Source organism: Microtus ochrogaster, chromosome 18 (genome assembly GCF_000317375.1).
Source record: "Microtus ochrogaster isolate Prairie Vole_2 chromosome 18, MicOch1.0, whole genome shotgun sequence".
NCBI lineage: Eukaryota > Metazoa > Chordata > Mammalia > Rodentia > Cricetidae > Microtus > Microtus ochrogaster.
In genome coordinates this window covers 50,130,680-50,144,721 of record NC_022020.1, presented here as the reverse complement: position 1 = coordinate 50,144,721, position 14,042 = coordinate 50,130,680, and the positions used below count along the sequence as shown (strand labels likewise).

Here is a 14,042-nt window from a genome sequence, read left to right as displayed (position 1 = left end):
CTGCATGGGATGCTCCAGGCTCCAGTTCTCATGACCAAGCTTGTAAAAACCACTATCCGCTATGGCACCCTTCTGTCCCACTGAGTTCCTCCCCTCTGTGGGCTCCCTGCCACTACAGATAATGCTTTTGTAAAGGGCGCCAGGCACCCGGCCACCAAGCTCACTGAGCTTTGTCCCAACCATCATCTTCCCACCTCACTTTCCTCCGGAGCCAGAGCTTTCTGACACTCCCCTCAGAAAACCCCCCATCTCCCTCCTTCTGCCTCGCCCCCTTTCCATTCTTTGCCCGTTCCTGTTCACGACTGCAAAACTATCCTTGACAAACTAAGCCGTTGAAGTCACATCACAGGACCAGTTCCGCAGATTCAGGTATTTGTCAAAACCCACTTGTTGGAAGGAGAAAATGGCCGCCCTCAGATGTCCTCTGACAGGCTGTGGCTCATGAAAACACACTTGCAAACACATACATACACACTCACACGCATGCGCACACACATATAACTAAAATTCATTTTTAAATTACAAATTTAAAAATGCTTGTGTCGTAGGCCCCAGTGCATGTCCCTGGGAAGGCCTTTTCTAACTGTCTGGCTTTAAGGAAACAACTTTGTCTCCTTGTACTTCAGGACTCTTCTCTGTAAAATAGGCTAGATCTTAGAATAAATTCTCTACGGTGATTGTGAGAATTAAATGAGAAATAAGTGTGAAGTAGTTATGTTTCAGGCATGTGGTAAGTGTCTAATAATTATCAGCCACTGTCACCTCCTGCCCTGGAAGTCCTTTCCTAATAGCTCTTTAAATCCAAACTGCCTTCCCCTCACCCTCAGCTTCTGCCTCGGTTTTCTATGATCAAATCAGATCATCATCTTGACCCCTTCTCTTTCCTTCAGAGTGTTTGAATTCTCCTGGCCTCCCACACTGAAACTGCAGGGTCACCCCCCCACCCTCCAGCCCCCACCCAAATCCATGAGCAAGGGGTGGAGAGATGCTTGGATGAATTGGATGGATTCCAGCTTTCTCAGTGATCCCTTCCTCCTGTAGGGAATGCTTGGTTATTTGTGGGTCTTCTCTACCTCTGCCACCCTAAGGCTTTTGCTTTCACATAGACTTCCATGAGAAAGCCACCAACACACACACACACACACACACACACACACACACACACACACACACGGCGACAAGAATAACACTAAAGCTTTCAGTGAGACTGAAAGTGTCGTTTATGTAGTGACTTGTCTTTTGATGGATTGTTCTGTAGGGGAGAATCTGTTCCTAATGCATCCAGCAGGCTGGCTCTCTCATGACAGCCACGTATCATCTGAAGGATGAGGAGTTGGTCAGGGGAGAAGAATGCTCACATGCAGCTCACATGGAGATCACATGTAGCAGAAGGGAAGGTCATGAGGATGGCACCTGGAGGAACTGAAATCAAGCCTGTGGTGCCACAAGAAAAATACACATCCACTTCCTCTCCTTTTCAGCATCTATCCTGGGAAAATTTACAAATTGAGATGGCTGATGGGAAATAGTCTATCTCTTAGCCAATCAGGGGTGCTGCTGTGGCCAGAGGTACTATCTTTCTAGTCTGACCTAGTTCTAGACCCCCGGGCCCTATGCTGGCATATGAAAAAAGGGTATTGGTACGAGCATCAATATGAATCAGCATAGGAATCAAACTGAGCTCTACCAGAGAAATCTCTGTGTACCAAAGGCTTCCGGCAGATGAGCTCACCTGAATGAGGCAGGTGACCGGCTCCATGCAAGCTCCAGGATGAGGCAGCTGTGATTACTAAAGAGTGAAGAGGGGCTCAGAGGAGCTAGGGTTCCAGGCACCGAATGGAATCCTTGGAGCCTGAGTGATGGGGACTGGGGGTCAGACAGCCATGCTTGGCCAGTGTAAATGTCACCCTTGAAGGCCCTGTGAGCTTCTCAGGCTGAAAATAATAGGGCAAGATAAGCAGTAGCCCCCTTCCATGGCTGCCTCTCTGTGGTCAAACCCCTTCCTCTTCCTGCTGCTCCTTATCATAGAAGTATTGTACTGCACAGGGACCCCCCACTAGCCCCTTCTTCTGTCCCTTGGTGTAGCTTGGTCTTCTCTTCCTCCCTGGGTAAGCAGGTTACCCACTGTTAGCAGCCTCATTCATTACATTGCTGCCAGCCTGGTCTTCTGTCACTAGTTTTGTTCCCGTCAAATGCATCCTTCCTGTTTGCATGACTGATGTAAAGTTCAACTGGACCATGTCAGTTTCTCCTCTAAAGCCCTCTGAAAGATGTCCCTGGTCTTGCCATGGAGTTCTAGGCCCCACTATCTGCAGGGTCCTAACTGGTCTGTCCTGTGAGCCACTCGGTGGTTCTGCGGTGCCCCGCTTTTTCTACGTGGGCGGAGGTCAGGCTGTTCTTGCTCATAGCATCCTGTTTTCCTCAAATGCCCTTGGACCCTTTTCCTCTTCCTTTACTGACATAATTTTGAGCTTCAAGAATCAAGTAAGCCTGGGCAGTGGTTCATGTAGTCCAGAGGCTAAAATGGAAGGATGATAAATTCAAAGTTAGCCTAGTCAAGTTTAAAGATCCCACCTCAAAACACAAAAGCAAAACCAGACACACAATAAAAAATACAAGGAATGTCTGTTCCAAAGCGTGTTCCTACCACACCATGATCGGGCTAGTCTTCCCACACCACCAAGTGTCCAGCATTACATTTAGTACATGGTCATCATATTGTCTGGATGTTTAGGCATCTCTGTGTTCCCTACTCTGGCTGGACAATCATGTTTTTTTTGGGGGGTGGGTGGGTTGAGGTTAAGCTTGATCCACAGATGTTTCTCATTAGATGTGTCTCACAGAATACCCCCGCTTTCTGAATTTGTGTGTTCAGAAGGTTCACATACATGGCTTGTGAGAAACACCATGGAGCTCCATCTACAGTTTCCACAGCCATGACTCCTGGGGTGGGACCTAAGAACCAACATTTCCAAGAGCCCATGTATGGCTGTTAGTGGTCTGTAACCCTCGTTCCCAGAATTATGGCTGTGGTCATTTCTAGCCAATCTGCTCTTTGTCCATCCATGATTTCAGAGACTGTGGTTATGGGTGGAAGTGAACTTGATTTAGGAAGATGAGAAGCCATGGTGAGGAGATAAGTTCTATACCTTCCATGGTGAAGATGGTTCTGTGACTTGAGGGGCACCTTCTGTTCCACCCCTGTGGCCTGTTGACAGAGCAGCTGCTTTGCTAGACTCACACTGGGGCAGGAGGACCTGAGCGAGGCTGGAGCCTTCCTGCATAGAGACGACAGGGCTATCTTCACTTCCTCCCCATCTCATCTCCCGCCCTGGATCAGTTTTACTCTTTCTCAGGTGCACAATCAGAGCCCTTCAGAAGCATGTGGCTTGGTGGCACTGTGAAGTTGACACCTGTGCCCATTCCTCTGGCTGTCAGAGTCCAGGGCTAAATTCTTTCCATCTCTCCTTGCCTGCCTGCCTTTCTTCCTTTTTAGGTTTTGTTTTTCTGTTTTGAGTTTTTGATTTTGGTTTTTGTTTGTTGAGACAAAGTGTTACTATGTAGCCTTGGCTAACCTTGAACTTGCTAAATAGATAGGCCAGGTTGGACTTAAACCTGCAGGCATCCTTCTGCCTCTGCATCTTCCTGGGGTTACAGGCAATCACATCTAGTGCACATCTGACTTTGGTGTCTTTCTTTTCATATGTTTTACAATTCTGAAAGCCACAGAGAACACAAGTCCCTGCCTAAACAATCATTCCATGAACATGTGGAACTGTCCCTATGTCAAACATGAGCATACGGCCGATGGCTGGGAGAGCTTACATTTTATCCCTCCTTCCCAGCTCAGAGGAAAATTCCATCCTTTTCTTTAAAACTTTTATTACATTTTTATTTACTTATTTGTTTGTTTAGTGTGTGTGTGTGTGAAAGAGAGAGAGAGAGAGAGAGAGAGAGAGAGAGAGAGAGAGAGAGAAACAGAGAGGGGGTGTGTATATGAGAGTATTGTGTACAACAGCCCACAAGTGATGTCAAAGGACAATCTGTAGGAGGAGTCAGTTCTTGTCTTCCACCCCGTGGTCCTAGGGATCAAACAAGGCAGCAGGCATCTTTCTCCTGTGAGCCATCTTGCTGGCCCCATCCTTCTTTTCATAGCCACAAGTCCTTTTCTTTTCTTTATTGTTTTGCTATCTGAATCCACGTCTCTAAATATTGTAGTTTAGTTCTGTATGCTTTTGAACTTTGTGTTTATCTATATGGGTCTATGCAATATGTATTCTTATTCAAAAACATTTTAAAGATGCATTTATGCTTATTTCCATGGCTATGCAAATTTTTCATCTTTTCTAGTGTTTTCCACCATCCCCCCACCCACCAGTGTTAGGGATTCACAAAAGCTAGGTAAGCAGTCTCCCACTGAGCGATGACTCCAGCCCATATACTCCACTTTTTATTTATCCTTACCCATAACCCCTTTGCCTTTACAATTTACATACACATATGTATATGTAATAGTAAATAGAATGGCATAAAGACTATAAAAATAAAACAGCTTATATATTGCTTTTACATAAATTGAGAGAATACATTCACATGCATATTTTTAATGATAATATATGCAAATGAATCCACATTTGCATGGGCAGAGAGTGAAAATAAATTCCACATCCCTGGCTCTATCTTAGCCATGAATTTTTGTTTTCTGGAAAGAAACTTGTTCTTACTGGTTAGTGTCTCATAGACCCAGAGGTATATGATACGCACACATGGACATTCACAAACGCTTACATACCTATTGCTCTTTGTACCCAGGGATATGTGTGTACATATGGTTAGACCATGTATTGCTTCTGTGTATCTCGGAGCTAAAGGCCTAGGATAATAGATGTCCTCCGCCATCGTCAGTGGGCGATGTGATGTGGAGAATTTCCCTATCGTCCATATCAAGCCAGCTCGTCTGTTTTATTTAGCTTTTTCTATCATCTTGGACTTTCATTATGTGAATGTTTAACCAACTGTTCGTAGTTGGCGTTTTGCTTAGTCCTAATCCTTGGAAATTTTGGCTGTATTCAGAAGCTCTGCACTGTGCCATCTCTCCCCTGCAGAGTAGTCCATACACAGAGAGTAACTCCTAGAAGTTGGGGTGCTCTACAGTGCACTGGGTGCCAAATTTTGAGACATGGTCAGACCGCTTTCCACAGAGGCTATCCACAGGACCCAATTCCTTACTCTTTTTAACTCAGTGTCATTAGATTCTTTATTCTTTGCCAGAATTTCAGCTTTATAAGATAAAACTGGTACCTCTGTGGATGCTGCATTGCTCTTGATGATCTTCAGGGTCTTTCCTCCTGTGAAAGAACTGCCTGCCTTTTTTTCTGTGTGGCATGCCTGCCCGTGTCCTGTACCCATGCTTCCCTGGGATGGTGCTACTCTTAATACTATGATTCTAAGCTTTTGATTTTTCTGGTCTCCTGTGTCTGTTGCAGTTTACACCAACTAATCCAGGCTTTCGGTTGTTGGTGGCTTTGTAACTGAGAATTCAGAGAAGCAAAGAGGATGGGGACAAGGCCATGCTCACTTCCTTTGCCAGATGGCACTGATCAAAGCCCTTGGCGTCTGCAGGAACACTCCGGACATCACGTAGCTGTGCTTAGATGTATCAGTGACACAAGTATTTAGCAGAGCATGGAGTGACACCGAGCCACATGTGGCTGATGTTACAAGCATCCCAGACATATGCCTGGCTGGTTTGTTGCTGCAACTCTGGTTGATTTTCTGTCTAGCATCCAACCACAGGGCCATATGGTAAAGATGTATTTTCTGAAAATTTTTATAATTTCTTCTCTTTGTCAATATTTTTGCTCTAGAAAATGGGACAAGGTAATTTGTTTAACTAAAAATTGTGGTATAAGTATATGGTAAAATATATCCTAAAAGCAAGTGCTTCTCAGTGTTTCTTTGCTGGCCTTCCTAAAGGCATGCACATTAACGCAGCATTTCAAGCCATACTAATAAGTGTTCTCTGATTTTTTTTTAATATTATATGTTTGAGCATTTGAACGTGCATGTATATATTGCACCATGTTTGTATAATGCCTACAAAGACAGAAGAGGTCATCAGATTCCTAGAACTGCAGTTAAAGATCACTGTGAGTTGCATATGGGTGTTGTGAACAAATCCGGGTCCTCTGCAAGAACAAGAAGTGCTCTTAATCCCTGAGCATTTCTGATTTTTTTTAAAAATATTTATGGTCACATTAATTTTGCAAAAGCTAGCATAAACAAATATTTTTTATTTGTTAAGGGTGTTGGAAAAGAGGTATTTCAAGTGTCTTCTTTGAGTAGAGTTGACCATAGACCACCATCCTCAGATTTTTTTTTTATGGTCTTTAATTGTAAACTTCCCAAGTCTCCAATGATGAAGAGACACCAAGATGCTTGTCCATGCAGGTCAACCAAGAGCCTTGACTATAGGTGGTTTTTGAAGTAGAGGTGAGGAGCTCTTGTGGCTAACCCTCAGATGCAAGCCCAGGGAGCACTTTCTCCAGGTCTCTCAATGTATTATATTAGCACACATATAAAACACAGAGACTAAGGTCACCTCTGGCCTCCTCACTGCTTCTACTGGGAGTTAGCAATTTTACAGCTTACAACTGAAAACAGGCTTGGGAGGGTGTAAGTGATGAGTCTAAGTTATGTAACTACCTGCTAAGGCCTTTGTTATAGAAGGGAATTTAGGAAGCTGGTGGGCTTGCGGTGGGGCTGGACCCAACACACCAGGGAAAGGCGGGAAAACTCACTATGTTCAGGTCATTCACAGAATGGCTTGTTCATTCCTCCTAGGCTCTTTTGCTGGTTTGTTTGGTTGTTTGGTTTGCTCATATTTTTCTTTTAAAACAGGGTATCACAGTATAGTCCAGACTGGCCTGTAACTCTTTTTTTTTTAACTTTTAAAGATTTAATTATTGTATATGTATGAGTGTTCTGCATGCATGTGTACATGTACATCACATGTGTACCTGGTGCCCACAGAAATCAGCAGGTGGCGTTGAATTCCCTGGAATTAGAGTTATGGATGGTTGTGAGCCATTATCTTAGTGCAGGGAACTAAGCTTCGGTCCTCTGCAAGGGCAGCCAGTGTTCTTAACTGTTGAGCCATCTCTCCACCTTTGGTCTTCCTGCCCCTGCATCCTGGGTAACTGCTGGAATTGCTGGTGTGTACCATCCTTGCATGCCCCTCCTGGGTGTTTCTAAGGCTGAGTCCCAGACTTCCCACTGACCTTTTCTTCTTGGGGAACCCTGTCAGCTTCTCTTCCCTTACTGAATACCAGTGCCTAGAATGTGTCAGACCATCGACGAGCTCAAGTCAAACCTTAAAAGCATGTGTCATTGGATGTGACACACAGCACTGCAATCCAGCACTTGGGAGGCTGAGGCAGGATGATAACAAACTACTGACCAGCTTGGTCTATGTCATAAGACTCTAATAATAGGGGCTGGAGAGTTGGCCCAGCAGTTAAGAGCACTCTCTGCTCTTTCAAAGGATCCGGGTTGAATCTCCAGCATCCACATTGGCAGTTTACAACTGTAACCCCAATTCCAGAGAGTCCAATGGCCCCTTCTAACCTCTGTGGGTCCCAGGCATGCGTGCAGTGCATATACATACCTGCAGGCAAACACTAAAACACATATAATAAAAATTAACAAATCCTGTAAAAAAATCAAAAAGCCCAGATACATCTGCAAACTGCTACAAGGGGAATGGATTCAAGAAAACGCCTTTTTTTTAAGCGTTTTGGAGCTCTCCTTTGAGTGGGAGGACGCGTTCTGATTGCAGGTCTCATCGCGGTGCTCATGGGTTGTTTTGCGCTTTCACTTCCGTTTTCCCTTTTGATGAAATTGCTCTTGAGCTGAGAAGATGCCAGGAGCGTCTCTACTTGTCATAACACAGCCCTTATGATTACGTGGTGAGAGGCAGCCAAACCACGCGAGGAAACGCTCAGTAATAGTATTGTGATTTCAGAAATGTAATCGGGTTCATTATTCGTATTCATCTGGCAGTCTGCACTTGATCTCTTATACTAGTATCTGTGTTTCCTAAGGAGCAGGACAATGAAAAGTGAGTCGCATAAAAAGATGACATATTTTCATAAGTACCACTTGGATTTTTTACTACTGATGCATGGTTGATCACATTATGATCTCTTACTCCTAAATTTTCTTTGCTCCCTTTCTCCTTCCAAAAATGGCATGTCATACTCATTGTTAATTTCATCTAAACTTGACCCACCCACTCGTGTCACTCAAAGGAAGTCATCTCTCTGTAGGTTGATGAAGAATTCAATGCTGAGGGATGCTGCCTTTGACCTAACTCCTAACTAATGACATCCGTATTTTGAGCTTTCATGGCAGCCGCACATTTGCACCTTTGTATTAGGAGATCAAGCACTGCTGTATTCCCATAAATGATCTCCCCAAGCTGCTCTTGCTGGCCGAGTGGTATAAAAATTGTGTTCCAAAAGAAGGGGTTAGCCAGCAAAGCAAGGTGGGAGTGGGGGCAGGTTACACTGGAGGCTCAGAGAGACCAGTCAGATTCTGAGTCTTACCCCCTAGTCTACACTTGCTGATCCTGCCAATGCCTTAGTGTCCTGAGCTATAAAATAAAGAAGTTAATCACAAAACACCGTTCCTGACACATACAGAGAATGAACATGTTATCTATAAAGTTGACGTCATATAGGGCCATAGAAGCCCAGGGTGGAGGAACAAAACAAAACACAAGAGATGCAGCCTCTTTGCCAAGAGAAGTCACCTCTGTGTTGGAAGGTCCTTTGAGCCTAGATTTTCACTGAGTGCAGGGTTTCAACAACAGGACACCAATCGATATAGACACAGAGCAAACTGAACTATGAATTTAGCATTTCCAATTCAGTCTGAAGATACTTTTGGTGCTAATGCATTTAGAACACATGGAGGTCCTGTGAGGAATTCAAGGATAACCTTGGCATGTTCCAGGCTCTCCTGGGAACCAGTTTGGGCAGAGAGGAAGACACAGCACCAGGGTGAGGTGTAGATAGAACAGCAGCGGTCACTCTTGTCCCTCTTACTGACTTGGGTAGGTGTGGAGGAGGGAGGTCTAGCTTCTGTCTGTCCTCATGAGAACGTGTTCATTCGCTATGTCCCAAAGTGTCCTTCTGCCTCTGCTCTGGGTTGGGGTCAGCTCCATCCCTTGAAGACCCAAGGGGCACAGACAGAAGACAGAACAAGCTGTGTAGTTTGGGATTGGTGTTGATAAAGGACATGCCACCAAGGGTTTGAAAGGCTAAATGCTGCCCTGTAAAGGGGATTAGATTGGGGCAAGTATGCCTGGAACGTGATAGCTAGTTACACTACACCTCCTACGTAAGGATTGTGATTTTCCATATTCAAAGTCAGAGCAGCTGAATGACAGCTGCCAATGAACAGTACACTAGCTTGTTCAACACGTCCAGAGGCGACACTCTCCCAGAGGGACGGCGATAGTCATGCAGCCGTCAGTGTCGGAACAACGCAATCCATACTGGCGCAAGAGTAGATATGGCCACAAGGTCCTCAAGTCTGCTCCTGGGAGTCATGCTGTTGGCCCATTCAGCCCTTGGTTATGCTGAGCCTGACTAAGCCACTTGGGGAGGCAGCCACAAGTCTCCAGCAACTTCAGAGTAACCCACATTCCCCGTCTTGAATCTTATAAAAGACCTATCTATGGCCATGCCTATGAGAAGCGTCAACTGTCTAAGAAACTTTCCATTGGCTAGCTTCCTGTGAAGCTGCCTACCCCTCTAGGCAGGTGGAGAGATACCATGGGCTAAAGGGGAAAATGCATGTATCTCATTAGGCTACCATGAAGAACCTCATCAGAATTTAGGCCATTCCAGCTGTGGTCACCCACAGACATGCCTATGTTTGCAGCAAAGGTGTGGAGTCCTACAGCTATAGGACTTTGGGGAGGTTGGGATGCGCTTGGCACAAAGAGCCTCTGCCCCTCACAATAAGCAAACTTGGGAGTGACAACGGCTACAGGGTTGGAAGGACGATATCCTAGTTTCAGTTCTGTTACTGTAATCAAAATACCCTTCAAAGAGGCCATGACATATATAGTGGATTAGGGCCCATTCTACAGACCTCACTTTAAGTTGATTCCTTCCCCAGTGACCCTCATTTCTACTTACAATTTTTTTTTCTCTTTCTAAGATTGCACGTGGCAAGTCAAAGCAAATGATCGCAAGTTCCATGAACAACCTCATTTTATGAACACCAAATTCTTTTGTATTAAGGAGAGCAAATATGCGGTAAGTTAATGGCAGAATTGTTTTTATACTAGCCCAGGTTTGCCTAGTCAATATCATGCTTGTTGGCCTCAAACAACACCTTCCATCTAGGTAGCTACTAGCCTGGGAGCTATTGATAACCCTCCATCATTTTGCAGACTGTCGTTTTTACTAAAGTTTAACTAAAGTTGGTAGGTGTGACATGAAACAAAATAGAATTACATCAGTGTAAACATCCCTTGTGTAGTGGCAAAGTTCTTGCTAAAATGTTTTATGAAAATTATAAAATATTAATCAATGAAGCCTTTTTCTGAAAGTAAGAAAGGTGACTCTGCCTCAGATAGATTTAGAGATATCAAAGTTATTTTCACCTAAAAATGCTTATTTTCTTTAAAATATGATAAAGCTTATAGCTGGGTAGAGCTGGAGAGATGGTTCTGTGATTAAAAGCCCTTGCTGCTCTTGCAGAGGACCCAGGTTTGGTTTCCAGCACCCACATGGCAACTCACAACAATCTATAACTCTAGTTCTTAGGACTATGTCTCCCTCTTCCGGCCTCTGCAAGAGCCAGGCATGTATGTAGTACACATACATACATGCAGTCAAAACATATAAATAAAAATCAATAACCCTGTAGGAAAGAATACAGACAAGTGTTAGTTAAAAGCACAGAAATGAATTTATTTAGTGTGGCCACATTGAAAAGAGTACCAACTAAAGCAATCTGGTGATTTTGCAAGTTTATCTTCCAGATCTTTCTGTGAAGTTAAGGATAACAATAGCACAAGAGATATGCATAACTAAGCTATCCCAGTCAACATATTGTCCACCCATCACTGATCCATCATTGGGATGGTCTAATGGTATCTCCGAGGTGATCTTACAGGTTGCCGAACTGTGTGAAATCTCTTTCCAGGAGAGAAATTCCTTCTCTGGCTGGCACCAGGTTTCAGCCTTTTCCTTCTCCCAGCATGAGAGTGTTGGGACAATTCAGATTTCTTGGGGACCATTGTTTCAATAGTTTAATAGCCAAACAGAAGGGCATAAGTGCTTATTCTTAGACCTTAGACTGTCTTTTCTCCTGTGGACCATGAGAGTACCACAACTGTGTGACTTAGGAAGCAGAACATTATTTTCTAATAGTTTGGGGAATTGGAAGTCCAGAGTCAAGAGGTTGGCAAGATAGGTTTCTTATGGAGATTCTCGGGACCAGATCCATGCCTGCCCCAACATCTGGTGCTTACCCACAATTCTTACCATTCTTTGGCTTATAAATGTATCACTCCAATCTCTGCTTCTGTCTTCTCCCTGTGTGTCTCCCAGTTTCCCCCACCTTCCTATAAGGGCAATAGTCATTAGCTTAGACCTCTCCCTATCCACTGTGAAGTCATCTTTATTTCATCTGGACCCTATAGACACACAATATCTTGTTAACAGGCATTAGAATTAGGGGTTAGTATACCTTTTGGAGGGCACAATCGACCTGCAAGAATGGTTTTAGCTCTTTCTGACGCAGTGGCCTTCATCTTCTCTTAATAAAAGGTACTTTCTTGCTCTGTTTGTGTTGGCATCCAACTTTGCCCCAAGTTCTAGGAGGTCCTGTGGTTCAAGAAATGTGACAGCAGGATCCCTAAAGTGACAGTCTGGTGTGTCTGTGTCTTGTAATCTAGACTCAAAGTCAGCCCCAAGCCTGGCTAGAATGAAATACTTTAATAAAATCTCAGCGTTCTTCTGACTGGAGAATTATGGCTCTGGGTTTTGGGCTGTGGGAAACAGTCATCTGTGCATGTGGGTATACTTGTTGTCTGGTACCATTTAGAATAATTCTTTATTTTTTTCCCCCAACAGAATAATGCCATTAAAACATACAAGTACAACGGATTTTCCTTTCTACCCCTGAATTTATTTGAACAATTTAAGCGAGCAGCCAATTTCTATTTCCTGATCCTTCTTATCTTGCAGGTAATGCCCTTTGATGCCTTGAATCTGTTGTCAGTGATGTGCATTGTAGGCATACAGCGAGTACACAGTCTCAAATGTGTTTTCTATTTATATCAGGGATTTTTACATAAGGGATCTGTGGAACCAGTTCAGAGAGTGCTTAAAGAGAAGAAATGAGACAAATAGTATTCTGATTCTATTTTTTGTTTCAAATGGGGGGATTGAACTTTGAACTCATACATATTCTACCCCTGGGGTACATCCTCAGCCTTCTTTTTAACTTTTTAAATATGAGGCAGAATCTTACCCACATGCTCAGGCAGGCCTTGAACTTGTAGTCTTCCTGCTTAGGCATCCTAAGTATCTAGGATAACAGGCCTAAACCAACAGACATGGTTTAATTCTGTTTTCAGAAAACTGATGTGAATGATAAAATTATATCCCTAAAGTAAATAAAACTAAAATATTTATAAAATTATTTGTACCTTAAAATTAATAGTTTTTGTTGTTTATTTTATATTTGCCTTTTTTTTTTACTTAGTCATCTGTTTTTCCATAAGGATACTATTGACTTTTTACTGAAAATTTGTTCATAAAGCTTCTAAGTAAGCTTCTAAATTAATTTTGTGAATTGGTTTTACATTAGAAACAAAACACTTCTTTTTTTTTTTTGAAGCCAAGAAATCCTTATCTGGAGTGTTAGACTTTTATCTGTATAGAAACAGTTGCTATAATCAAGGGGCTCTACACATTTTAGCTAGTGCTCAGAATCGACCTTTAGTACCTGATATGTGGGTTATAAAGATAACATAGTCAGTTGGCTTTATCAGATTCTTTATCACAAGGGTTGGATTGGAAATCACAACTGGGATTTACTAATGATGTTTTAAATATAGTAGATGTATGTCTGAGAAGGATGTAGGTTATGTGGAGCAGAAAGCATAGAAGAGAGGAAAAGACACTAGGAAGAAGTGACTACTTAATGGATGTTGGGGAACAAAAAGATTTGATAACTTAATTGGAAAAGGTGTGTCTCCGGGTGAGTGTAGCGGTGTACACTTCGAGTCATGCTAGGTCTCTCTGTGGCCAGTGGGCTCCTTTTCCCTTCATCTACTTATAGAAGGAAGAGGGCAGACAGTTCGCAATATAGCTGCAGCCCATTTGTTTTCTGTTAAGGTGTAGCAATCCGCGTTAGGGTGACAGCAACAGACAGGCTGTTTGCCTGCTTACTTGCTCTCTATGAGGTAAACACCAGCACACGCTCCATCTTGCAGAGAAGAGCGGAGGCTTAGTGTGGTAAAGTAACTTGCCCAAAGTCTGAAAGCCTAGATGTGTAGAGCAGAACAGTGCTGACTGGGAGATTAACTTCAAAGAACCGGATGTGGTCCAAAGATCAACATTATTAAAGATATATCCATCCACCTGAGATAGCATCATGATCCAACGTAGGAGCTTCCTTTGTTGCCTGAGCCATTGGCAACGACCATGATGGGGACTTTGCCTACTCAGTTGCCTTCAGAAGCAGCCATCTTCTGTTGCATTGCAAGACTCACAGTAGCCTCTGGCTGGACACAGTGCTGCTCGGAGCTAAGGGCTGCTTCCTCCCGACTCCACCTACTTTGATTTTTTTTTTCCAGACAGGGTTTCTCTGTATAACAATCCTGACTGTTCTGGAACTCGCTTGGTAGACCAATCTGTCCTCAAAAACTCACAGAGATCTTCCTGCCTCTGCCTCTGCCTCTGCCTCTGCCTCTGCCTCTGCCTCTGCCTCTGCCTCTGCCTCTGCCTCTGCCT

At 43.6% G+C, this 14,042-nt stretch overlaps 1 protein-coding gene across 1 annotated transcript in view; it reads left to right on the top strand.

Annotated features, from left to right (window-relative positions):
• Nucleotides 1–14,042, top strand: part of Atp8b1 (ATPase phospholipid transporting 8B1) — a 114,639-nt gene that overhangs the window by 55,504 nt on the left and 45,093 nt on the right. The window contains exons 3-4 of the mRNA XM_005356201.3: nt 10,231–10,328; nt 12,156–12,269. Coding sequence (XP_005356258.1) covers nt 10,231–10,328; nt 12,156–12,269 — 212 coding nt within the window. The remainder of the gene's footprint in view (nt 1–10,230; nt 10,329–12,155; nt 12,270–14,042) is intronic.